The 25,125-nt window shown below is 38.9% G+C and overlaps 7 protein-coding genes across 12 annotated transcripts; 3 read left to right on the top strand and 4 right to left on the bottom strand.

Moving 5' to 3' along the window:
• Positions 1-182: 182 nt before the first annotated feature.
• On the bottom strand, positions 183-2,220 carry LOC136260613 (adenosine deaminase-like protein). Its single transcript, XM_066054418.1, has 10 exons — positions 2,144-2,220; positions 1,685-1,833; positions 1,575-1,635; positions 1,289-1,376; positions 1,159-1,240; positions 978-1,110; positions 847-927; positions 663-798; positions 502-602; positions 183-449 (listed from the first exon to the last, which is right to left on the bottom strand). The coding sequence occupies exons 1-10, from the start codon at positions 2,183-2,185 to the stop codon at positions 258-260; spliced, it is 1,065 nt and encodes a 354-aa protein (XP_065910490.1). The 5' UTR covers positions 2,186-2,220; the 3' UTR covers positions 183-257.
• On the top strand, positions 2,171-6,861 carry LOC136260615 (uncharacterized). Its single transcript, XM_066054422.1, has 10 exons — positions 2,171-2,295; positions 5,578-5,629; positions 5,679-5,737; positions 5,791-5,873; positions 5,925-5,998; positions 6,062-6,132; positions 6,182-6,353; positions 6,417-6,511; positions 6,562-6,620; positions 6,666-6,861. The coding sequence occupies exons 1-10, from the start codon at positions 2,226-2,228 to the stop codon at positions 6,765-6,767; spliced, it is 837 nt and encodes a 278-aa protein (XP_065910494.1). The 5' UTR covers positions 2,171-2,225; the 3' UTR covers positions 6,768-6,861.
• An 18-nt stretch (positions 6,862-6,879) lies between these two features.
• LOC136260608 (ADP-dependent glucokinase-like) lies at positions 6,880-8,590 on the top strand. Its single transcript, XM_066054411.1, has 4 exons — positions 6,880-7,087; positions 7,144-7,369; positions 7,423-7,491; positions 7,547-8,590. Exons 1-4 carry the CDS (start codon positions 6,933-6,935, stop codon positions 8,507-8,509), a joined length of 1,413 nt encoding a protein of 470 aa, XP_065910483.1. The 5' UTR covers positions 6,880-6,932; the 3' UTR covers positions 8,510-8,590.
• Positions 8,485-13,574, bottom strand: LOC136260612 (secretory carrier-associated membrane protein 1-like). Its single transcript, XM_066054417.1, has 10 exons — positions 13,427-13,574; positions 13,287-13,370; positions 9,815-9,949; positions 9,688-9,738; positions 9,572-9,638; positions 9,394-9,522; positions 9,171-9,345; positions 9,023-9,124; positions 8,854-8,971; positions 8,485-8,801 (listed from the first exon to the last, which is right to left on the bottom strand). The coding sequence occupies exons 1-10, from the start codon at positions 13,481-13,483 to the stop codon at positions 8,607-8,609; spliced, it is 1,113 nt and encodes a 370-aa protein (XP_065910489.1). The 5' UTR covers positions 13,484-13,574; the 3' UTR covers positions 8,485-8,606.
• Positions 13,575-13,683: 109 nt separating this feature from the next.
• On the bottom strand, positions 13,684-15,272 carry LOC136260610 (tRNA pseudouridine synthase Pus10-like). Its single transcript, XM_066054414.1, has one exon. The coding sequence runs from the start codon at positions 15,253-15,255 to the stop codon at positions 13,855-13,857; it is 1,401 nt and encodes a 466-aa protein (XP_065910486.1). The 5' UTR covers positions 15,256-15,272; the 3' UTR covers positions 13,684-13,854.
• A 24-nt stretch (positions 15,273-15,296) lies between these two features.
• On the bottom strand, positions 15,297-20,058 carry LOC136260616 (adenylate kinase isoenzyme 6-like). The gene is made up of 3 exons (XM_066054423.1): positions 19,823-20,058; positions 15,549-15,694; positions 15,297-15,503 (listed from the first exon to the last, which is right to left on the bottom strand). The coding sequence occupies exons 1-3, from the start codon at positions 20,018-20,020 to the stop codon at positions 15,317-15,319; spliced, it is 531 nt and encodes a 176-aa protein (XP_065910495.1). The 5' UTR covers positions 20,021-20,058; the 3' UTR covers positions 15,297-15,316.
• LOC136260606 (MAU2 chromatid cohesion factor homolog) lies at positions 20,020-24,954 on the top strand. Of its 6 annotated transcripts, none has more exons than XM_066054407.1 (22): positions 20,020-20,079; positions 20,335-20,544; positions 20,601-20,693; positions 20,744-20,839; positions 20,891-21,013; positions 21,069-21,218; positions 21,261-21,333; positions 21,380-21,456; positions 21,509-21,602; positions 21,664-21,764; positions 21,814-21,891; positions 21,940-22,095; positions 22,149-22,192; positions 22,239-22,316; positions 22,368-22,479; positions 22,527-22,617; positions 22,665-22,748; positions 22,799-22,845; positions 22,892-23,644; positions 23,706-23,816; positions 24,056-24,542; positions 24,598-24,954. In XM_066054407.1, exons 1-19 carry the CDS (start codon positions 20,077-20,079, stop codon positions 23,462-23,464), a joined length of 2,283 nt encoding a protein of 760 aa, XP_065910479.1. In that variant the 5' UTR covers positions 20,020-20,076; the 3' UTR covers positions 23,465-23,644; positions 23,706-23,816; positions 24,056-24,542; positions 24,598-24,954. The 6 variants fall into 6 exon arrangements, with proteins under 6 accessions (XP_065910479.1, XP_065910477.1, XP_065910480.1 ...); XM_066054405.1 differs by having other exon boundaries at positions 23,987-24,542; XM_066054408.1 differs by having other exon boundaries at positions 22,892-23,658.
• The last annotated feature ends 171 nt before the right edge of the window (positions 24,955-25,125 follow it).

Genomic DNA, 25,125 nt, shown 5'->3' with positions numbered 1-25,125 from the left:
CAGCAACTGCTATAAACTCTATATACAAGATTTTGTTTTCATCACAAGTTGAAGTGAAGTTGTACCTGCTAAGCAACTATGACCGTCCTGTGCCTTCTGAGGAGCCAAAATCTGGAGAGGTTATAGAGTTGGGTATCCACGCAATGCATATGGTGATCTCTTGTAGAGCTGTGTGTACCAGTCAGAAACTCACTTGAAAAATTTTTTGTGAAAGCTGCCATACCAATTGATTAATAAATAGGACAAGTAAAAAAAAATCAATTACTACTACAAGGTTTATTGTCTTTCCATATACGTTTTAGCTGCTGCTTGGTAGTATCACTGGCAAAACACTGATCAATAGCAGCTTCAGATAGTGTCCACACCTCCTCATTGCTCAAACCAAATGTTTGTGCAACAATTGAATACTCATCAGATAGATCAGAAGCAAACACACCCTTGTCATCAGTCTGGAAAAGAAAAGACACTGTTCTGTAGTACTCGGGGGGAAGATTAACATACACACACTGAAATTGGATGATTTGCATCATACCAATACTTGAAATGATGGTCTAGATAGCCAGCTACAGTTCTGCCCTTAACATTTGATGTTAGGCACATCTCTGCATTGGAGAAAAGTGAAATATTAATGTATTATTATAGGTAGTGGTCAGGTAGACTACCTATGGGTATCTTGTGTTGTTGGACCATATCCACAAATTGTTGGCAACCACCCTTGCTGGGTAATAGGTAGGTGCCATGACCGATTCGGTCTGGCAGTAGAGCTAACAATGATTCAGTGTCCTTGTTGTTTACTATCTGGATCATGGACAATGCTCATCACAGTGTGATAGTGACACTCCTTACTTCAGCCACATGTAGTGCCAGCTTTAGTCCGTTCTTCTTAGCCTGTGTTAAAGCTGGAACCAACTCTGGTATATCTCCAGCCTGTGACGGTGCTGTGGTAAGAAATATCTAGTTGGTTGCAGCAAGCTTACTGAAGGGTCTCCACTCAAGTCAACACCTACTACACTACAATGGGGAGGTGACTTGTCCCTGTACTGACTAGCTAGTTCCACTGTGTTGATGGCATCTTGGAAAGATTGTCGCCGATCAATGGACAACAGTAACCTGCACATACAGGGCTCAATATTATATGAGTTACGTATCATGACTCACTTAACTATTATGTCACTGTCACCAGACAAAGCTTCTCCAACTCCAGCCAACACAGCGTCAATGTAGGCAGTCTTGCTCATACCTACCAAACAAACTTATGGTCAAATATCATCTTGAATTATTACTGCACCATTCTGTGTATTAGCCCTTGGAGTTGTCCTAATTTCCAAATAACGTACTCCATCTTCAGCAAATTCTTGAACTACATCTCTTGTAACCTTCGGGAAACACCATGAGAGACATATGTACACACACACACACACACACACACACACACACACACACACACACACACACACACACACACACACACACACACACACACACACACACACACACACACACACACACACACACACACACACACACACACACACACACACACACACACACAAATAAACACAACTGCTTCATACCATCTTAACAGCATTAGTGTCATCCACTAACTTGTGAATCAACTTGAAAATATCAAAACAGCTAAGTGATAACATTCACTAGCTAACCGATACACATAACTGACACTTACTCTTCCAGTGAACGTTGTTCTCCCTTTGCAATACTCACCTGCCATGCTTCAGGTAGAACAAAGTCAGTTTTGTTTTTGTCTTTGTGATATTTAATTAATTTGTATATTGTTGACTGACTGATAGATCCATTAAGATGAGCATGTAACTCCTAGGAATTTTAATAGTCAATACTGGAAATATTATGCTTCATGCAAGCCAACAACATTCATCATACAAATAAGAATTGATGAAAATGCTCTAATAGAACATACACGAGCTCACGTGACACGCACAAGGCTTGAAAGCTCCTCGTTAAACTTTACTACGAGATTTAAAATGTACGTGAAGTTATTTGTTGCATTTAAGCATAGATATCTATGATTTAAGTTAACAGTACAAAAAAGGTGATAAAACGACAAGACATTGAATGCAAGTATAATATACAATAACTTAGTGAAACAAACTAGAGCAAACTTTACCACTTTAGGAAGTTTCCTGTAAAAGCTCTGTTTCGCTTCCATTCTGGCTTCTATTAAGCACTGCGCTTACATTGAGGTGAATATGGCGAGTTCACAATCGGTTGTCAAGCTGGTACTAGACGATACTAATTGTGTAGAAGTTAATCTTCATGGTAAGCGTGTGTCAATCTACTATAGAGCTAGTACGCATTGCATATATATGATTGTATCTTTTAATAACCTTGATTATACATGTATTAAATGTATAAAATAATTAATAATCTTGTCAGTGTACCACATGATTGTCTGATCCCTATCCCACCCTTCTTGAGAACAGGCTACTTCAACCAACTTGACACTAGAATTGACAGTTTTAAATTTTCTTTTTTCCCATCGACAATTAAGGCCACTCCAAGTCATACCTTAGTTTCTGGTCACTCCCTAGCCAACAAAAGGATGCGGGCGGGCGGATGATCAGGACCTCAGGACTATCATAGACTCTTACATATACACCAGTAATACTGTAATGTTATTAATTTTGCTCAATTTACCCATTTCATATTGAGTTTACAACCAAGCTTAACCAACATTCTTATAGCATAAGTAGTTAATTATGCTTCTCCAAAGTGCACCAGGAAAATTGTTGATGGCTAGCTACACTGCTGAGCACAACAATGTGTAGCTAACACTAAGGAAAGGTCTGCTCATGTAGCTACTTTTGCTTTACAAATGAAATGTTTCATTAGCTATGTCAGGAAATTATTATTTATTAGCTAGCTAATAATAATCCAAAGCTATATTAACACATCATCAGAAACTCTTTCAAATGTGAAGTCTTAGTCAACTATATATGCATGTGTTTCCAGCCTTCTATACAGTAAACCTTCAGTAAAGTAGCTGTCAAAGTTTTGAGTTGAGTTGTTGAGTGCTCCAGGCTAGTGTTTTTCAATGATCATGTGGGAAAGCTAAGTTAATGTTTTAACTAAGGGATGCCATGCACTTCCTTTTCTTAATCGCAAATCATTAGGGGTAATCTTTGGGGATATCAACAAGATTGTTAATAATTTTATACGTCATTATAAATTTAGTTCTCTCTCTTCTTTGTTGTAAAGGAGAGTGTGCTCAGCATGCTAGTAACACCAGAGTGACTTGAAAAATTACTACTAAATACATTGTTGTACTATTAATACTATTATTTGGTGTACTGTGCAGGAATCAAGGTGATTATAATGCACAGGTGTGATTATGATAATTATCTAAGTAGGTACAAGGAGGGATTGAGTTCCACAGTTTAGGCCACACCAAGTCAAACCTTAGTTTCTGGTCACCTGCCCGCATGGAAAACTGGAACCCCAGTTTATGAGGACTATTATTAATATTACAGGCGCTTAAGTGTACGTGACCAAGGACAGTGATTTTTAAACACTGCAAAAGATCGAGATACTCTAATAGAGCAGTCACACTACCCTTAACTTTAATACTAGAATAGACAGATACTACTATAACGTTTTTGACTTGTCCTTGATTAGCTATATAGCTATTAGTAATGCTTCTGTTGCCAGTAAGTAACTTCAGTACAGTATGTATGTAGCATTGATCACTAGCCTAATGATCAGATATACCATAGCTTAAACTTTCCTAACAATTCAGATGTGGTCCTCTAATGATTAATCTAGTAACTCTTCTAGTGGATCTAAACTTGGACTTCCTTATCACTGATCACTGATATACTGACTAGAAATCCGGTAACATTTGGTGAGCTCAAACTTCAACTTTTCCATGATTAAATAATTGCAAGTATGGTCCTAAATTAACATCAATAGTGCTTAATTCATGTCGTACCTCCTCTGGGAGTGTACATGTATGAGATACTCTAATAGAACAGTCACCTAACTACTCTAATAGAACATTTAGCAGAACCTGGTTTTGCTATGAAACACATTCTATATTATCCATACAAATGCATGAATGGTGTCTTCATTTACTGATGTATCTACCCGCACAGTATCTCAATGATAGTCATTGCCATAATGATAGAAAGTATGTACACATCCATGCTCTCAGATTCAATCTCAAAGCACAGTGCCAGCATGTCCCCAGACTCCTCTAATATCATCATGCTTCGTGTGTGAAGGATCTATGATGTGTGCAAAGGTACAGTTACTGATTTTTTTAACAACCACCCTACACGACCATAGATCTATATTCTCCGCACCAGTACGGAGAATATACCATCTATGACATGACTTGACCCCAGCTCCCACTATCGAGGTTTATTATTACTGTGCAGAAATCATTACTGTGCAGAAATCACAAATGATTATAACGCACAGATATAAATACTTAAGTTATTACAAAAGTTATCCAGAGATGGGTAAGTAGGGGAGGAGGGGGTTCCAAAGTTTAATCACAGAGGGGGAAAAGGAAAATTTATACGAGTCAATGTTGTCATCAGTTGCTTGTAGTAAAAGAATTCATAGTAATTGCATTCTTTAAATGGTAAATTGCAGAAATTTATGTGTAGACGAGTTTTGATAAACTGCTAAACTTCATCACGTGATGGCATCTCCAATTGGCTGTGTACATTGAAACTAAACCATCGGGGTTGGATGGGGTTGATTGCACTGCTGAATTAAGCATCAGAAAAGGGTTCAATTGGCATGTATTTTACATCAATAACTTCATGAAATAACTTCTCTGTACAAAACATATGCGCTCACATGTGCATGTCGTACCTCTTCTGGTACTCTCCCAATACTGATTCAAGTAGTACTCTGATATTTAGCACAAGTACAATTATCTGTTTTCTAAGTGTTCGGAATTATTGCTCTATAGCTAGCTAGTATGTAATTGCTATGGCAGGGGTGTACACAGGAATTTTGAAAAGGAGTTTCCACTACAGCTAAGTGACTGTTATATTAGAGTAATTTATATAGCCTGACTACTTTATTAGAGTATCTCGATCTTTTCACCAAAACCATAATTCAGAACAGTGCTACAAGTGTTGCTATCATGTGAGAAACTAAGATAAAAGTTTAAAATATGTCCTGTTCTATGATAGATTCCAGATTCTGGAAACCTGAAGTTTCAATTTCAAAGGGGTTTCCTGAAACCCCCCTGGGTATGCCCCTGCTACAGAGCCTTATTATATGTACTCTTGAATTAATCAGATTTCAGCAGTTATTATGTGGGTACTAGATAGGCAAGAATAACGTGTTAGTTTATATCTTGTAATTGCTCAGACCATAGGCTTCCACAAAATAACCCCCAGAGTGGCTTATATCAATGCCTATAGCCTACTTCCATAACAACTTTGCTGTGACTGAGCATATATATATGTATCGTTAACACGAGTTAATGTCAATTTTGAAATTGCTATCAGTTTCAGTGTGGAAGAGATTTATGAACAGATGGTACACAATTGGTTGAATGTAATACTAGTTGTTTGTATGCAGGTGCAACGCTAACATCATGGGTGGCTGAGGGAGCTGACATGATATTTGTCAGGTCAGTGCATACATTTCACAACACTCTCATCTACCAATGTACCCTGTAGTGAAAAGGCAGTGTATGACAATAAGAAAGCAATCAGAGGAGGCGTACCAGTTATATTCCGTTTGTTATATCCACTATGATAATGTGTTGACTTCATTGTTGTTTTATCACAGCTCAATTTGGAGCCTGGGAACTTGGTCCGCAACATGGGTTTGCTAGAATTAGCCAATGGAAAGTGCAGCAGGATCCAATTAAGGTTGACTATTTCACAGAAAGTTTAACTATTGAATGCTGTTGATGTGTAAAGCATGATAATGGCAGTGTGTCTGCTGTATTCAGACTGTGTGATAATGAGGACACCCGAAAGATGTGGAATCACAAGTAAGACTGTAAAATCTTTTAAAATAATGATTCTGATTTATTTTTGTTGTTGACATTTCTAAGGTTCCAAGTAGACTACCGGATCATTTTGTGGAAGAACAAGTTACAGTTTAGCCTGCAAGTTGACAACAAAGGTAACAGTATATAACTAGAATGTTGGGATTTGAGGATTGTTCTATTCAGGAGACCAGCCCTTCACTTTCACTACTTTGTTGCATACTTACTTTCGGCTGCCGGATGTTTCTAAAACTACCATTTCTGGTCTCAGTAACTTAGAGTATATTGACAAAGTGGCAAATGGCGAGAGGAAAACAGAACAGTCTGGTTTACTGACTGTGAACTGTTTTACAGATAGGTACATACCGGTATATGTTTTCAACTAAGTACGTAAAGTGAAGATCTGCTCTTATGTATGCAGGGTTTATCTTAAAGCTAGCTTGCCCCATGATATAACTAATGTTGGTGGAAATCAGAAAACTGTTCATGTAACTAAAGACAACTTTCCTGACACAGGTAAGTGCTTGCTGTTGCCTGGTTGTGTGTATGAAGTGTATGTATGCTAGTTGTGTGGAATCCATGGGCTGATAAGGCAGCTGGGATGAGTGACTTTGGAAATGATGAGGTAATAGTGTTGTTGGTCTAAGTGTAATATTATTGCTCCTTTTAGTATCACAATATGGTGTGTGTGGAGGCTGGGTATGTGTCTGAGTCGGCTAGCCTCCCAGTTGGACAATCCTTTCATGCATCTCAGGTGTTAGAAGTGCTATAATAACATTATCGATCAGTAGATTCAAGAAAAACACTTAGTTTTCGAATCATAAATGGGTGTCTATTATCTATGGTTAAATCATATAATAAATACACGCATGTGCGTGAAACAAGGGGTAGGAAAGGTTTTACTATAAACGCCAGCGCGTTATTTCAGTGCCCGCCAATGGCGAGCGATATTTGGAGTATCAGTGGTCTCATTATAGTCGCAGGACTGCTATTATTCTTTTATCACGATAACGGAGATGTGGTAGAGATCGCGAACAACTGGGAGAAGATCATTTCATTACCGAAAAGAATTTCAAAAAGGATCGCGATCGGGTAATATTGTTCAGTGACGTGTAATGTTTCACGCACTATATCTAACATCTGCACAGGTTAAATGTTAATTTGGACTTGATCGTATCAGGAACCAAATTATTAGAGGAACTAGGAGAGAAGCCATGTAACGTGATCTCTGATCAACCTGTGCTGGACAATCTTGATCACGTGCAGCAATGTTTAGCTTACTCCATGCAGAATTGTGCAGGCTTGGAACGTTTCTTCAGCAACAGGTCTCTGTTTGGAGTGATAACTGATGCAGCAGAAAAGATAGATCACGAGGTACTGTTTTAGTATACACTTCTTCAGTGTCATTTGTAACAACTTAATAATAGTATTTTATTGGTGGCAACGCTGCTTTGATGGCAGAGAAATTGGTGGAATTATCTAGCAAAGAAACAACGGTGAGGTTTACACACAGTATGTGTTGTATGATCAACAACTTTTCTTATTACATAGATATTGCTAGCTGGGCCTATTGGTACTAAGCTAAAACAACTACTAAACCCTGCTATACAAACACTAGAAGTAAAGTCCTCAGTACAAGATGAAATACATTTAATACTGGAGTATGCCAAACATGAGAAATGGGGAACAGCAACTGCGACGTGTGCCAACAGGATAATCTTCTCCCATGACATCAGTAATTCTGAGCTATCTACTCTAGAGGAGTTAGAAACACATCTAAAACACTTCCATCCTGACTTGCTAGTATTAGCTGGAGCTCACCTGTTGGATCGATACAATGAACAGTTCTACAAACAGAGGATATCTCGCATTGCTACAGGTCTACATAACATTCCAGAACACGTTCCTGTTCACATTGAACTAGCCAGTACAGCCAACATGAAGTTCTGTGAACTACTCTCTCGTACATTACTACCACTTGTTGATTCAGTTGGTCTCAATGAACAAGAACTTCAGTTTATTGCTCACAGCAATGCCTATCCAATGAAGAAAAGCGTTGAAGGGTTTAAAGCTCCTGAGATAGGTTACTTGGCAGATCTGCTATATTGGATGCTCACGTCACATGCAGGACGATTATCACGTGTACACATGCATTCACTAACATTTCACATAATAGCTGTTGTATCTGACAAATGGGACAATACTGAGTCATCTGTTGCAGCTGGAGCAAGGATTGCTGGCTTACAAGCATGTAACTTGACCCAGTTCAGTGATGATGACTTTTCCTTGTTGGTCCCACAAATTATAAGTTTTTCTGTTGATGATGAAAAGCTACGCAGGTCACCAGTCATCTTCAGTAGAGACAAACCAGTTTTATCTTGGAGAAGAAAAGATATTCTATTTTATTTTACTCCAGTGTTGGTGTGCAATCAGCCCGTTAAAACAGTGGGGCTTGGAGATGCTATTTCGTCTACTGCTCTACTGCACACTCAATTACAAACAAATGTTGTTTAGCAATACACAAAATTTATGTTGTAGTAAATAGTAGGAACATTGAAACATTCATGTTTGACATTAATGTCTTTCCTTAGTGCATACAGTATCAATCCATTTACTGTGCTACCGCAGACTGAGCAGCAGATTGGAGACCAGTTGCAACACCTTGCTGTACGGTCTTGTTGGTAGCTGCAGTCACTACTGCCTTCTTTCCTGCTCTCTGGAGAGTCTTGTTTGAAGCTGCAGCAGCATAAGCTTCTTGCTGAGCTTTCTGTAGACTAGCACCAGATGAACGGTAGTATCTATGTACCTATGAAGTAGTAGTAGTAACCATACAAACTTAACTGCAATGATAAAATTACCCTCAAAAATAGAAATACGGAGAATGGGATAGCAAGAGCCCACAGAATTGCACAAATTATGAACATGGCACCAACAGCAGCACCTTCATCAAACACAACTGCTCCATTCCAGAAGCCACTAAAGAGAACCACTATAAATGCACTTCCAAACATAGCAATTAATGCTCACCATCCACCAGTTTTTGGAAAGCCAATGCAGTTAAAAGCGTAACTGATAATTTGAAAACAGAACACAAAGAAAAACCACATGTATGCCAGTGAGCTGTCACTCCTGTTAATTAGGAGAAAATAACAACACAGTAAGATAAGTGACTGACCTGTATGCTCGGTATACAGGAATGTACCAACAGACCATGGATCCTGGAATGAATAGTATAAAATAAGCAATAGCAAATCCCATAGTGGTCAGGTAGGAATCATCATGTTTAGTGCCGGCTGCAATAGCTCCAGCAATGGCCACAATTAAGTTGTAGGTAAGCAGAGAGATGGTATCTGAGAGAAGGATACATCATTATCACTGCTGGCTTGTAATACACTTACAAATCCATAAGCCGAGTAGTGCTCGTACTATCAATCGTTGACTGGGAGGTATCTCCGCGGAGATGTCATGATAAAAACATGGCTTAATGGGACAACCAGAGGGTAGTGGTGGAAAGTTGTTCTCCCGTCCTAAACATTGCCACCAGTTTTACAATTGCCTATGAAGGTGACAACTTACTTTGTGGTCCCAATCTTTGTAAGTTTCTTTCCCTCTCCTCCAAAGCTGCCTCTTTACTAGCAATATCCTAATAACACAAACACGCAATCAACCAGAACAGTAAAAATACACCTAACCTCTTCACGACGACGAAACTCATCATCTTCTGGAATTCCAGGAGGTTGTGTCTATAGCAACAACAATACACATTGAAAATTTCAGCAACTATCGGGGAAAATTGTACCACACAAAAATAACACTCACATAAGCTGGTGGTTGTGGGTATTGTTGAGCCTCTATCACAGCAGGAGTGGGGGCAGGTGGAGCTGATGGTCCACTAGGCCTCTTATTTTTTGTCTGCATTTCTTGTTTGGATGGTGGAGGAGGAATCCTGATTGGCTAAAAAACATATATTGACACAAATTTATCAATTAGCTAATTACCATACTGATAGAAAATGGTTGAGTGGACTTGTGTAACTAAGTTGTCTGTAAAAACCATGGAGCTTACTATTAAATGGTAAAATCCAGAGGAAGTAGGATATGCATTGCATGCTGCTTGCATTAATTACATATTACTATCTCACACTCAATAATCACAGTACAAAACCAGCCAACAATGAGGTTCACTGGATATTTAGATAGTGCTTCACATAAACTTCAAAACCATACAATTTGTTTTACAACTTGGTGAAACAGGGAAAAAATTACTGTTTCGTGTTCCTACATTTTCTTGAAGCGCTATCTAATGATCTATTGAGCCCTACAGACCTTCAACATTTGCTAGTTTTCTACGACTACTGAGACTCATGTGAAATTTCATATAATAATAACTTATTCTGCTAAAGAATCATAAGTACAATATCCCTGCAGTTGCTAATATATAGTAGAAATAAACGCTTTGTTATGATAATGTCTCTAGATACAAATGAAAATATAAAAATAAATTAAACAGCGTATGCTACACTTACTGTTCTCTAGCAGTAATACTGTTTAGTATCCTACCTTATTCTCACGAATGTGTTAATATTAGTATTGTAATTATACTATGTCTATCAGGTGGGGCCTCATGGGTATAAATTCGATTCATCACAAATCTACATGTCTGTTAACAACACCACATTGACATAGAACTCGATGAAGGTGTTGTGACATTCAATTTGTCATTCAACAGTAATCCATTACCTGTAAAGTGGTGACTATATTATAATACAATCAAGAGTTCATAATTTTAGGGAGAGTATCCAATGCTGTATCACCCCTTCAAAACACCATGTTACTATGCAACAGTCATCATCACCAACATGCTTCAAGGGTTATAAGTGCACGTGTTTTCTAATATGCATCTAAAGCAAGCATAACATGCGAGTTACGGAGACACAATATATTTTTCAGTGTGAGCCTAGATAATCTATGGTGCGAGCAAACATGCATGAGGACAATGGAAGATGCTGCTATTCTCTTGACTATAGACGATCAAGAAGAACATCACAGTAAAGAAATTTGTTGTAGCACTGAAAAAACCAGACACCATCACAAAAGGTGGGAGAACAAAGAGAGGCATTTCTTGCAAGAAACCTATCGATGAACACTACTCGTAGATACTAGCTGATGACCCGGCAGGTGGAGAACATAGCGATGATATTAATCCAGAGCCAGCCACTCACATGTGGCTGGAAGACTTGCTGCAACGCAACGTGAGCTCAATACTCCATCCAGAGGACAATTTTTAAAATCACAAACGGACTCTGAAATAGGTTGATTATTGCCCTTGCAAAAAGACCCATCTTGTGTTGAATCTTGATCTGTCCCAGGACACCACTGGCTTTATAGCAGTGACTAATGCCAAACACATGCAGGTCTTCCCTTCACAATGAGGCCTTGTGCAGAAGTTTACTAATGATGCAATACCATAACACAGTGTATTTTGAAAGGGCAACACAGGCGTTGGATACTGTCCCTAATATATAAATAATTACGAACTGTTTGATACAACTACGTGACAGACTGAAAGAATAAGTCTGCCAACATAAACGACCTAAATGATACAATCTGAAAGTGCAAAGTACCAAGTTTCAGAGGTTGACATTGAAGCCTTTATATGAGAAAATCAGATAACATGTAATAGAAGATTTACACATTCTAAACTGGTAACAGTTATTAGACGCCATGTTTGTTGAGGCAAAAATTAATTAATGGCTCCCATGTGAGAAAATGAAACCTTCCAATATTGTGCACAACTGAATTTAGTGGTACAAACCTAGTCTGGCGCGGCCGCCCCTTTGATTAGAGATAGTGCAGAAACAAATAGCAATTTTTACTATTTGAACAGTTGCAAACAAACGACCGAATGTTCGATTATTCTTTAAGCTTATACTTCTATTGAATAAGTACTGAAACCTTTTGTTAGGGAGTAAGGTAAAGCCCAAAAGCTATTCTATCTTTCCTAAAATAGAATTTTTACAGAGTAGATACATCACTTCATTCGCAATCTTAAGTTTCAAGGCTGGCTTTCCTACCTGAACACAGTGTACAAAGTGCTAACGATTATTCGAATAGTGTGTTAATGAATCGAATAGTGTCATACCAACCGAATAGTCAAATAACTCAATAAATGTTTCAGCACAATTTATAGTGCGTTTACACTAGCAGTTGGGCACGGTACGGTACAGTACAGCACGGCACGGTACGCTTAATTTTGCTAGTGTAAATGGGTATCGATCCGAGCCAAACCGTTACGTGCCGGGCTGACCTGGCCCTGCTACTTCAACCGTGCTGGCTCGGTACGGCACGGCACGGTAGACAAATTGAAACAAACCTTGCTATATCCTTGGCTGCTGCACGTAAATACGATGGCTTCTACCATGGCCAAACGTGAAACAAAGTCCAGTTACCAAGTTCAACTTGAATGAGCTGTCCATAGAGCGATAGCCGCTGATATTGTCCTTCAAACGGATTGCTGGTAACTTGTACGACAGCAACTGCTTGAAACAAGCTTGAAAACGGCGAGGGCATCTCATAGGACGATACTTTAGCCATCACGTGCTTATGTATAAACTTGCCCAGCACGGTTATTTCCTTACCAATGTAAACGCGCACTTAAAACATAGCGTACCGTACCATGCTGTACCGTACCGAGCTGGAGCTACTAGTGTAAACGCACTATTAGAGATGAAGGGTCTGGTCTGTCTAGCATCACGTACTTGTGTCAGATTACGAGGATCAGGTGCAACCAATCAGATTGCTTGGTTGCAAATTAACGCATAACTCGCATGAAATTTTCTCGCGCATTGTGATGGTGACAATATGTGAAGATATCTCTTCTGAAAGCCAAGGACACAATATAAGGCATTTGTCGAGAATACTTTTGCCGACTTCTCAACTAGGTAAGACATTATTGATAAACAACAAAAACAAAGGAATATGAATTAAATTTGTGCGGTTATCATGACATAATACCGCATTCCATCTGCACAAGTATGTGATGCTAGACAGACCAAGGGGCGGCTGCCAGACTAGTGCAGCTGGAGTATTTTTCTTTAGCTGTGAAGCAGTATTGCCACAACACTACCAACCAATAAACACACATATATGAGGTAGTCTTATGATTTTAATGATGAAATCCATTCTGAAATTACCCTTGTGATGTAAAGGCCACATGACCAGTTAAAACCAGTTCCCGCCTTCCCAAGAACCAAACATGCACTAACAGTTATGCTCAGTATTAGTACACTAACCTCAGGAGTCGGTGGCGGCTGGTCAGCAAAAGGATTATACTCCTCTGCCTGCGTGTTTGTCGTGACTGCTGTCACCGCAGGGTCCTGTAGAGAACAAGGAATTGTAGTGAAACGTCCTCCAATAATCTTTATCGACTTACAGCAAAAGGATTAACATCGTCAGTATCGGCGAACGGATTACCACTGAAATCTGACATCTCTAGTCTCGACCGTCAAAAATGTCGCCTTCTTGTGTCACGTGCAAAAAATTATTACGTACCACAATCGAACCATACAGTTGCAACTTGACAGTCTATCTCTGGCTAGTTTTGTGACCCTTACTTAAAAATAGTAGGGTTAGAAATCGTGGTAACTATCAGTAGTTGGCTGTAGTGTCGTAGTACGTGTGCTGTATTATAAATGGTCAGGCTTTCTTTGCTTTGCATAAATCACCTTTATCTATACACAATAGGGAGTGAAAAGAGTGACTCCATACAAAATTTTTGCACACCATAAACATTGTAAATGTGTATGCAAGCACCCATTCATATTGTTATACCCTTTCATAATTATTAAATAGTTTTTATGGCTATGGCCAGTCCATTTCAACTTCTTCCACATCAAGATTGATTATATTCACTTGCTGTTTCAGAATACTGCACAGACTGGGTACAGTTCTACCAAAGTCACTATGAACAAACTCTTTGATGTATGTCCCAGCAGATGTACAAAGATGAAGTAGAAAATGTTGTTCATTTATACACTGTGTCTTCATGGAATGAATGGTCTTTTGTCGAGCTATTAGAGGCCTGCGATGTAGCACTCGTATAGGTGTTTTCTGTGATATAACCAGCTCCTTCATGTCATTTAAACAACACAATTGATCAGGTGTTATAGGCTGGGTAGTCGCCACAAGAGCTGAATAATATTTCCTCTTATTTTCTTCTCCCTGCTTAATTGCAGCTGTCCTTTCTTTACTCACCGACTTCAAATTTCTGACTCGGATCAAATCAAGACTGCTATCATTAATGGTCCGCTCCACTTCTGATAAGATGTGAGTAGTATATCCTGCACAGCCTACCTTGGGCTCTGAAAGCTCCAGTAAAAATGGTCTGCCATTACTCAACATTTTGACATCAGAATCTTCTCGGCCAGATGATGAAAATTTAATATCTTTACAACCAAATTTTTGTTGTACAGCAGGCACAATAAGCTCTTGTACTGAATACTCGGTCTTCTTTACACCATCCACAATCCAAGGAGACTGGCTCAGCTCCCGAGAAAATTTATTGTAACGACCACCAATGAAAAGAGGTTGATGGTAAAACGTAACAGTAACGTCACATGAGGTGATAACTGGCGGAGGACACAAATTACTTTGCTGTAATTCTGCAGCTGTCACATTTGGCAGCAGATTAGCAATTTCAGTTAACGAAAACTCTTTTGACATTTTCTTCTTTTTTACTTGCTGCTTGTCTTGTAAGGAGCGCAACAACGTGTTCACCTCACCAGGGGCAGTAGCATCAACAACAACTGTTACTTCAAAGGGACTGTCAGCACTGTGCCTTAAATGTAATACATCCTCCAGTTTCTGACTCAACTTCGCTTTAAGATAATTCTTAATGGTCATGGTAGGTGGAGGGGTGCTGTGTCCCAACTCGTATCCATCTTTACCAAGGTAGTAATGCCAAATAGCTGGTTGGTACACTAGCAGGGCCAGTGAACGAATTGAGACACACAGTACAAACGTGTTTACCGACTGGTAGCCAGATGATCGATACTCGGTTTCGACTTGAGCTACCACTTCTTCTATTTTACTTGATAGTCCAAAGCAGGCTTGACAGCATGTGATCACGCTATTTTCCCTTACTCTCTTAGCTGGAGGCTCACCGTTCGCGTCTTTAACCACTAAACCAAACCTAGTCTTGCAGTCTGCGCATAAATCAATGATGCTTTCATTATTGCTTTGGATGTCATTCGCTTCTTCCATTTTCCTTTCCGCACATGCGCTTGAAACCGAATTATACATGCTACATTTTATAAGGTGCACTTTAACGTGGTGTTTTCCATTGTTCCATCCACACACATATAGCATCAACATTAGCGTCAATTTGTTCTGGTGTGTTACTAGTCAATTCATAAATTATATTGTGATCATAATTCTGCTTTGCTTCTTCTGAAATTGTCTGAAATATCTCACACTGAACGTTATCTGTTAACTTCTTGCCTTTGTACCCCCTGAAAAATCAACATAACACCAAATCAAATGGTTAACTACTTTACCGTTTTTCAAGCCTGTCATATAGAATACCATTGTCTGTTCTCAGTACAAATACTGCATCAAACCATCTCTCAGGGAAGAATTCACATGAGTGATATTCTAACAGGTTTCCTCCTTCACACATCTGGTCCTCTAATTCATCTAGCACCTGTAACAGAAATGAATATATTTGCTGCAACTTGCGACTATTTGTAGCTACCTCTAATGTGCACAACAAAAAATTGACAAAACAACATTTAAAGCAGTTTGGAAAAATACATTAGCTAATTGGTGAATACTGTTTGGCGAATTAAATCAAACTTTAGACTCTCCAAAAATAATAAACTATCCCCATAGGGTCTAAGTAACATATTTTTAAAGTGATCAGGTTAGAATTCAATTACTGGAGAGTGGGAAGCTAGCACTAACAGAGATCTAGTCATTTCTTGGTACGTGCAGAGCACGTGTAACATATTGGTAGGAGGGGACAAGTTAGTGTAGAACATCTGACTGCTCTATTAGAGTATATTAATCTTATTACATAAGGATGATGAACTGGCCTAGTGACCAACTTGACAAGTGGTATCACCTGATCCAGTACACTGACCATTAGTTTAGTGCTGCATGTGGTTATTAGATAATTTCAAGGAAAATCAACAATTGTTGGGTGATAAGGACACAAGAGTCAGAAGTTTGACCAGGACACAATGAAAGATGACATCACTAAACCATTCTATACATAGAGGCCTTGGAACTTGTCTAACTTGATAGACTGTTCTGTTGACACCGAAAATGTTTAGGAGGCAGGCAAGACCATCAACACCTTCTTAGAGTAAGTTTCACCAAGAATACAAGGTACTTTCCCAAGCCTTCCTGCCTAGCCTTGTGCCCCCAAGCTCAGCAAGATTAAACAGCAGTTCAATAAGAGAAATATTCACATGGATTAGAGACATTACTGTTGGCATTTAATGTATTAGTACAGAATGCTGAACAGAATTTTTAGAGGTAGTACCTGGTGCAGCATTTTCCATTACACATTGCCACCTGTGGAGAATGGCATGTAAAGCTGTACCAGATGACAGATCCAACATGGGGCACATGTTATAAAATGCATATACAAAGAAAGTGTGCCTGTGTATTTGAAATACTCTAATAGAGCAGTCAACTATCAAGACGCACCTTGTTGTGTGGCCCAAGAAGATGGCATACCACACCATGGGTATATTGACAGGAAGAAAGAAAACGTGATTTTACATATGTGTGGCTCTATGATCCCTTAACTGATCGGAACCAATTTTGCTGTAGAGTTGCCTGCCAGGTAGGGAGTCCACAAACCAAATTTAAAGGAAATCACTTCCAGACCAATTATTTCAAAGTTCTGATTTCTCGAAGTGGTTTACCCTGTAGGCATGACCGAAGTTTTACATGACCGAAGTTTTACATGAATAATTGGTCATATCTCTGTAAATGTTGTTCGGATCCCTATCAAAATTGGTACTGAGATTTTGCTTTGCCAAATTTGAACTACACAATTGTGTTTTAGGACGGATTTCGCAAAGTGCACAAAAAGATGAATTTAAAAAAACCCGAAACTTTGGCTGCTAGTATCTTGGAAATGGCTTAGTTAGAGAAACCATTGTAGGAGTACCTTTTGGAAAAAAAATTAAGATTAAGATCACAAAGATATGATACAAAGTCCAACAGTGTGTAACAATCATGCAAGTTTTGTTAATAAATGTTTAGTTGCCACGCCTACTAGGCAAACAGCTTATAGGAATGAGCTGAAAATCGGTGTATAGGTGGATTAATCATTGTAGAATAGCTTTTCAGTGGTTTAGAATAAATAACACTGTGTAAAACAAATCCTCAATAATAGTGTAGTCACCCTTTTAGAACATTCAGTAAAGTAGCAAGTCACGCATGCTGTGATAGTTCAGCTACAAACAAGGTTCCTGTAGAAGGTACAGCTCACAGCCAGAACCCACTTTTCAAATCAAGAGACTCTAATAAAGCAATTATTGCAATATACTCTAATAGAACAGTCATCGCGATACTCATCCCCCCAGACCCCCTAGCAGGGCTCAACCCAGAATATTAACCTAGAGGGGGCGAAGTAAGTCGCTTCGGATTCTAGGGGGGTCTGGGGGCATGCTCCCCCAGGAAAATTTTGAAAATTTAGGTGTAAATATACTCAATTTTGGTGAAATTTTACTGTGATGCCATTGAATATTGACCATTGGATTATACAACTTTGGGATCAATTAAACCTTTCCATTTCTCAAGGCTTTAGGTATAAACCTAGGGGGGGCAATAGCTAACCCAGAGGGGGCCTGTGCCCCCCCCCCCCACCCCCCCCCTAGATTAACCCCTGCCTAGCTTGGCATGTTGATGACAACTGATCTGATACCAAAGCCAAACGATCTATGCAATAACAAATAAATACTGATAATTTAAAATTTTGTGCTTGCTTGTTCATGGCTTATATACTATTGTAACTACTTTAGCATAGCACTTATTATAATGACAACTCACATGAGTGAGTCTTAATCATAGTGTACTACCGTATGGAGGGAAACTTTGGTGCCGTTAAAATTTGGCGAATTTGGTGAATGACCATGAATTTGCCAAATTTTCCCCATCCAAATATTTTGGTGGCGAAGAAAATAGCAAACCAAACATCAAACTAATCAATTTTCTACTCGACCAAGGGATAGTGGGCCAGGCATGAAGCCAAGCCTGCCTCGACTACCTCACTAGGTAGCTAGTTACTGTACACGTGGTATCCTCAAACTTCATCTCGAAGCGGGCATGACAAGTAGTGAGTACAATATTCAATATTCCAGAGGGCGTAGATCTACTGTCTATATAGTATTATCTTTTAGTTGATAGATGACTCCAGGCGCTGAACCACTGAGAGGCGTAGCACTCGTCCAGTTCTCGCTTCAGGGCCAGGCACAGCGATCAGTAATCTAATTAATTAGATAGGGCATGCGCTTTACTAACAATTCGCCAAATTTTATTTCGCCAACAGTGATATTTTGCTTGATTCGCTAAATTTTTCTCCCTCCAAAGTTTCCCTCCGTATGGTATATACCAATACCAAAATGGCTATAATATCAGCTCCAATTTGATGGATTATAAAAACTTGTGATACAACAGGCTGGAAATTGTATTCTAGCATAAAAGGTGTAGGATTTACTTTGGCAACTGCAAAACTTATCATGTTTACATGAAAATTTGATATACTCTAGTAGAGCAGTCATTGCAAAGTCCTATATACAGTCGTGCATACCTAACTTGGAAGAAATCTTTGTTATGAAATGCTAGCGCAACTAAATACAGGCACTACAATTGATCACTTTTGTTATACATTATAGTACACATTTTTGCGGCTTTCTAATGAAACACACATAGAGTGTTCTAGAACAATTTAGATTTTCCATTGGTAGATCTATGAAATTCTAAACTTTACTACTGAGTAGGCTTTAGAATTTTCATTTATAAGGTGTAAGTGAACAGCCGTGATAGCAGTGGCCCAGTGTTTAAGGATTTGGGTGCTCAATACAGAGGTCCCTGGTTGGAATGCTGGTAAGTTTTTTTTCATGCATTTTTTTAACCCCAGTGACTGCTCTATTAGAGTATCTGTTTGGCTTTTGCCTTGTAACTGCATACGATTTACGATTTCTTTTAAACCACAAAAGGTTTGAGCTATGATGTAATCCCCCATGTGTGGTTTACCCTGTAGGTGTAATGAAATATTTTATAATTTTTTTTCTTGTAAAGTGTGCAAAAAGAATATTCTCCCCCCCCCCAATGAAGGAAAAAATGAAGTAATTAAGCTGAATTTTGAGAGCTTGTATTTCACAATTGTATTAGGTCTTGCTCAAATTCGGATACGTAGGGTGATGAGGGTGGAGCATGTTTGTAGTACAAAAATGATTCCAATTCAAAAAGGAAGCACAGAGCTACATATGCATTTAAAAAAAAAAAATTCTTTCTGTAAATATACTTGGCTTGGCACCAGCTTGGCTACACAGTAGTGTCTTGATACGTGTCTTGATATCCACGGTATGTAGAAGTGTGATGGAGGTCTAGCAGCACTGTTCCCTCCCTATAAATCAAATGATTAGCTATAGCGCAGCAGAAGAAAATGTGGAACACACAGAGCTCTTTACATACCTCAGTTGCATTATCACCTGATTATGATAAATGGAAATTGTCTGTATGCATTAAAAAAGGACCACAGGAGTACTACCATTTGACTGAACAAACACAAACAACGATTCATGTTATATACCTTATCTTCATCTAGTATGGGGCATTGGTATTGCTCGTCGTATCCTTCATAGAAACGATTCTCCTTAGCTACCTCACCCACATCAATGTGCCTATAGCCAGTCTTATCAGCTACCTCACAACAAGTAATACTCTTGCCAGTCCCTGGAGTACCAGTCACTAAAATATTAGGCCTGGTGCGGGTTATGCCACTTGCCATGTTTTGGCACGTGCGTAATCAGGCGCGAGGTGTGCAGTAGATAGAGTAACGCTAAAATGGTAATGATTGTGTTATATGTAGTAGTGTTAGGTCTGTTAGGACAATCTTATTAATACTATGACAGGACATATGAGCGATGTGTGTTATGTATGTTAAATTGATGTTGTGGTGGGTATTTAATAGAAACTTATGGTTTCAGATTTCCTAGTGTAAAATAAAATTTTATATGGCATCAGGAGATAAATTTCATTTAATAGCTAATGTAATGTGTACATATAATTATTAAGGGTGTGTAAAGTTTTCACTATTAATAGGATAACGACAAAGCCATAAATGGGTTGCTTGCAATGGCCGAATACTTTAGAACACAACTTCAAGTTAAAGAAGCTGTTCATTGCTTGTTGGCTGCGTTAGAACTCAAGCCCTCTCCACGTGTAGAAATGCGATCAAGACTTCAGTTGTCCTTGCTGCTTCACCATCATACCACTAACAGCAGTGAAGCAATTAATCATTTAGAGAAAGTGGTCTGTATAAATGTGTTGATAGTGATATGGTAAATTAGTTTTTATGACTCTCATAGATGGTGCTTGGGCGGTCAAGTGGCCAGGTTGCTGAACTGCATGAAATCAGGTTTGAAGCTGCCTCATTGATGGCTAGGATATATGCTGAACAGGTAGCCAATCTTGTGTGTGGCAACAATAAAATATTAATTTATGTGTGTAGTCATCGTACCAACAAGCAAAGTCCATCCTTCGTAAGGTGCTGGATTCTTCAACACATTTTCCATACTGGTACTTGAGGCTGACCCTTCAATTAGCAGTGAGTGACTTACATATCATCCATGAACATGTCCATAATAACTTCATGTAGGATATGAATGCTTGCGAGAGGGACACCAATGCAGTTATAATCACTTTGTCAAAAGCTGTGGAATTCAGTCAACTTAAAGGAGCTGTTTACACTCAACTGATGTGTCTGTTATGTAAAGGATCAGTAAGTATTTGTGTGTTGCACTGGAGTTGGTTTTATCAATATTGTAATTTTGTAGTACTTGTTGTCACTGAAGAATTACACAGAGGCTGGACTATTGTTGAATCAATGCCATACCATTCTGGGGTCATATTCAGGGCCACACTGTACTCTGTTACATTCTTTCTACCTTGTTATTCAAGTAGCTCATTTGCTGTCTGCTGATCAGGTTAGTGTTCGGTCATTATATTATCATAATCCTGCTGAGCAGGTTAAGCTTGCTAAGCCCCATCTGAGATTACTACAGCAGAAAGTAAAGGTTTTAAACTCAGAGCCACGGCCTTGTAAGGAGTGTAGCTAAGCAACCACTTCTTACATGTATCCACCTAGCTAATGACCAAGCTGAATTAACTGCCAACGACTTTGAATGGCTGTCCAGAGAGCATATTTTTGTTCTTGTTTACCTGGTAACTTATCTGTTGTTAACTTAAGGCTAGTTAGTTTTGTGTACTTTTACAGGTTAGTTCCATCCATGCCTTGTCATGTGGTAATGCTGAGAAGGCTGTTTTGTATGGCGAGAAAGCGTTACAACTCACTGCCCAGCAACCAGATAGTAAGAACGTATAAACATATTTAATTTTCAATTTTTAATATACCCTTATTTTTTGGTCTAGATGTTGATTTACAAGTGTTCAATGTCTTAAAGTCTCATGTAATGGAAACTTTGATCAGTTGTAAACTGGTTGAAGGAAAGTTTTGTGAATCTCTTAGTCTGGTAGGGACAGCTAGTGAAGCTTCAACTTTGTAAACATTATATTTTATAGCTAGGGGAAGTTTTGAAATGTTGCCACTCACATCCTAAGCTGACATACTCACACCGATCGTCACTTCACACACTCATAGTGAGCTGTACAATATAAAGAATGCAAGTTGTATTGCTTTCCTTGTAGGGGCTGTACACATTAGGTACTGGCAATAACTTAGAGCAAGCAGTGGCACAGTTTCACTGTGCCCTACAACATACCAACATGGAAGCTTTGAGGTTGTATGTGTCACTCAACTTGGCTATTGCCTACATGAAAATAGGTCCAACCAGAGAAGCAGAGGTGAGCACAATGCCTTCCACTTTACTGCTAGTTTAATGTTTACTTCATTCAAGCTTTCAGCCTTAATGTCATCAATTCAACCAGACCAGGAATCACTGTAAGAATTTAATGCCAACAATTTTTATTATTGTGTCTTATTGAAGGTCTCAGAGCCTGAAAGCAGCTGCATACTATGTGAAGGGACTCTACAGTTTTACAATTTTGAAACTTCATGATGCAAAGTAAGCTATGTACACATACTTGGCATGTTCCCTAATACTATTTGCTTATAGGCATTGTCTTAAAGAAACACTTGCAATTGCTAGTGATGCAGACCTCAATAAACTAACAGCTTCAGCATTGGTCTTGCTAGCACAGATATACATTGTTCTGGGAACTAGGAAGGTAACACTTCTACAATTTAGGCAAATAGTGAGATTTTTATTGTACAGGAGGCTAAAGACATGGCTTCTCCAGCTTTAGAAATAGCCCAGAAAACAAAAGATGTTGGTTTACAACTATGGGCAGCGTTACTATTAGCAGGTAATTGGCTAGTAATAGTTCCAGGTAAAGCAGTGACTGTTGTTTAGACTTACAGCGGATGTCTGGTGATCTAACTGGGGAAGCAACATCAAGATCACTTGTTAATTCTGTAACTAAACAGATGACTAAAGGTTTAGTGTTTATAGACAGAACAAATCACTTAATTATGGGTTATGTACAGAGTCTTCAGATTGCAATGCCCATCCACTGAACAGCTGTCTACTTCAAGTAAGTTATCTGTTGGATCGATTTCTATTATGTCTGTCTCTCTTAGTGGACTACAGGAGAGTGGCCTGTAGCTAGACTACCTGAACTTCATGTTCACTCCAATGGCACCAGTGAACTGAGCAGTGAAGAAAATCCAGTGGGCAGTAGCACATCTTTAGCAGCTGAAAAGACTGCTACAGTGACTGGTGGATCAACTGAAACACTACAGGGTGTGCCTGGCAGTTCATACACTCAACTACATCACATAGGTAGCTATCCATCTCCTGTTCAACAAGTTTATCCTGCTCAGGGTCATCAGCATGTGGGAAGTCAACAAGTTTATCAGGGTAATCCTGTTTACCAAACTAATCCAAACTTTGTCCATCAATTGCAAGTTAACTCTACTCATCAAATAAACCCTATTCATCAGCTGCATCCTGTTCAACAGGGTAATCCGGCTTATCAGGTCAATGCTGGTCAATTCACAAGATACCTTCATCACTATGACCCCACACAAGTTAACACTTCATACTCCCATTCATCTTCTGATGTACTACGCCATCAAATGGAACACTTGCATGCCACGCATCCGCACCCAACCCATCACTATGGCAACTCTGGATTCTCGTTCAAACGTTGAACTTTTTACCTGTACAGGGTTTTGTATATGAAAATATTAGAGTTGTGTCATTTATATGGCTGTATTGTTAGGGAAAGGTTTAAGCTGATGTAATTTGCAGAAAAAATAGCCAATCATATCATTTCAACCCTTGTTGGCATCTATTACACATATTTGTGGTTGGACAAGTCTCTCTCGAGAGTAAGGACAAAATGGTGCTGTTTTCTGTCTACACTAACGATTAAGTTGGTCTTTACTTTAGCGAACTGGTTGTCACGTGTGTTCACCAAACGTGGTGAGACATAATTGGGATTGCAAGCAAGTCTTAGCACGTCCCCAGGCTTACACAGCAAACAGAAGCAAATTATTGTTGGTGAGTGAAACTTCGTTGTTGGGTAGCGAGTAGTACTTACTGTTTTTGTTTGCGTGACTCGTGACATATAATATTTTCTAATTGACGCCTTCTTGAGTATTGACCAGCCCTGGAACAAGGATTTAGTAAGATATATTACATGTTGATGTCACGTGTCTTCCTTGTTCCAGGGCTGGTGGTGGTTAGTTTAATAATGTGAACAAAAAAATTAATGGAATCTGATTTGGTGCACTCGGAAGTCATACAGCTGCCTGAAAGTGTGGATTCTGATGCTGGAATGGAGTCTAGCAGTATGAGAATAGAGATTTGTGGCCGACAAGGAGAAGTAATAGAAACAGCAGTCCTACATTCTGCTACCGACGTCTATGAAACAAGTTTCACTGGTGATGAACATTTTGTGGATAGTATATTAGTACCACAACCAATTGAAACTGAAACAGTGACAACAGACAGTTTTGAAACTGTTGACTTACAAGAAGAGCCTCTGGCCACAAGTAGATGCACTTTGTCCAAAAAGAAAAGAGGTGGAGCTAGACCTAATGCTGGAAGAAAAAAAATTCACGATCTTCCTCGAATGCAGAGAAACATTAGAATAGAAATATCCAGACAGGTACACGAACGTTACAAGGAACAGAAGAAGAAGCTTGGTTTTCAGAATGACAGTTTATTTGTTGACCACTTATTATTAATTCATCAACACTACATTGACTTCTATGCCAATCAAAGGTAAACTGAAGATGAATAGGAGAATTGTTTTAATTATCAGTGATGTGTTTTATAGCTGGGTTGCCAACCAACATGAAACTACAGAGAATAATAACACTTCAACCACCATTCCCAAATTACAACCCTCATCTACCAGTTCTGATGCAACCACAGACAGAGAACAAGCTACGTACAGTGAAACAGCAATACAAGTAAACAGTGACCTCTTTGCTTGTTCTCAGTTAAAAGCTACTAAGAGGACATTAGAGTGGCAGCAGGGAACTAGTGATCACAATGATGCTATTAAGAAAGAGGGCAAACATAAAAGCATCCCTCAACCTTCTTCACTGACCTAATAAATATGACTTGTTTGTTTTTCTTTTTAACTGTACCTTACAGTATGTTCGTAATTTATGATAAATTGTTGTCTGTGTGTGCTTGTTGGGGATCAAATGTGGTATTAATGGTGTTGATTTAGCACAGGTTGTTGGGTCATGTCATCTGTGATACAGCCACCTGCGAGTTCCAGAAAGACTGTCATTGAATCTGTAAGTGTTGTATGAAAAAATGTACAGTCAATTAATAAGTCACTTGTACAGGTCGA

Source organism: Dysidea avara, chromosome 7 (genome assembly GCF_963678975.1).
Source record: "Dysidea avara chromosome 7, odDysAvar1.4, whole genome shotgun sequence".
NCBI lineage: Eukaryota > Metazoa > Porifera > Demospongiae > Dictyoceratida > Dysideidae > Dysidea > Dysidea avara.
Note: the sequence above shows the minus strand (reverse complement) of the source record. Positions and strands in the feature narration are given on the sequence as shown.

Excerpts from the sequence above, each read along its gene's own strand:
- LOC136260613 (XM_066054418.1), bottom strand. The coding sequence starts at position 2,185 with ATGGAAGCGAAACAGAGCTTTTACAGGAAACTTCCTAAAGTG. Across the intron at positions 1,377-1,574 it reads ACACTAATGCTGTTAAGATG|GTTACAAGAGATGTAGTTCA; the intron begins GTATGAAGCAGT and ends TGTTTCCCGAAG. Across the intron at positions 1,241-1,288 it reads AAGGGCTAATACACAGAATG|GTATGAGCAAGACTGCCTAC; the intron begins GTGCAGTAATAA and ends TTTGTTTGGTAG.
- LOC136260615 (XM_066054422.1), top strand. The coding sequence starts at position 2,226 with ATGGCGAGTTCACAATCGGTTGTCAAGCTGGTACTAGACGATACTAAT. Across the intron at positions 5,630-5,678 it reads GCTGACATGATATTTGTCAG|TGAAAAGGCAGTGTATGACA; the intron begins GTCAGTGCATAC and ends TGTACCCTGTAG. Across the intron at positions 6,621-6,665 it reads GTGACTTTGGAAATGATGAG|TATCACAATATGGTGTGTGT; the intron begins GTAATAGTGTTG and ends TGCTCCTTTTAG.
- LOC136260608 (XM_066054411.1), top strand. The coding sequence starts at position 6,933 with ATGGCGAGCGATATTTGGAGTATCAGTGGTCTCATTATAGTCGCAGGA. Across the intron at positions 7,088-7,143 it reads TCAAAAAGGATCGCGATCGG|GTTAAATGTTAATTTGGACT; the intron begins GTAATATTGTTC and ends ACATCTGCACAG. Across the intron at positions 7,370-7,422 it reads CAGAAAAGATAGATCACGAG|TATTTTATTGGTGGCAACGC; the intron begins GTACTGTTTTAG and ends ACTTAATAATAG.
- LOC136260612 (XM_066054417.1), bottom strand. The coding sequence starts at position 13,483 with ATGTCAGATTTCAGTGGTAATCCGTTCGCCGATACTGACGATGTTAAT. Across the intron at positions 8,972-9,022 it reads TTTCCAAAAACTGGTGGATG|TGGCTTCTGGAATGGAGCAG; the intron begins GTGAGCATTAAT and ends GGTTCTCTTTAG. Across the intron at positions 8,802-8,853 it reads CCGTATTTCTATTTTTGAGG|GTACATAGATACTACCGTTC; the intron begins GTAATTTTATCA and ends ACTACTTCATAG.
- LOC136260610 (XM_066054414.1), bottom strand. The coding sequence starts at position 15,255 with ATGGAAGAAGCGAATGACATCCAAAGCAATAATGAAAGCATCATTGAT.
- LOC136260616 (XM_066054423.1), bottom strand. The coding sequence starts at position 20,020 with ATGGCAAGTGGCATAACCCGCACCAGGCCTAATATTTTAGTGACTGGT. Across the intron at positions 15,695-19,822 it reads CCATACTAGATGAAGATAAG|GTGCTAGATGAATTAGAGGA; the intron begins GTATATAACATG and ends TTTCTGTTACAG. Across the intron at positions 15,504-15,548 it reads TATGACAGGCTTGAAAAACG|GGGGTACAAAGGCAAGAAGT; the intron begins GTAAAGTAGTTA and ends TTGATTTTTCAG.
- LOC136260606 (XM_066054407.1), top strand. Across the intron at positions 21,765-21,813 it reads TTTGTGAATCTCTTAGTCTG|CTAGGGGAAGTTTTGAAATG; the intron begins GTAGGGACAGCT and ends TATATTTTATAG. Across the intron at positions 22,096-22,148 it reads GTCCAACCAGAGAAGCAGAG|CTTTCAGCCTTAATGTCATC; the intron begins GTGAGCACAATG and ends ACTTCATTCAAG.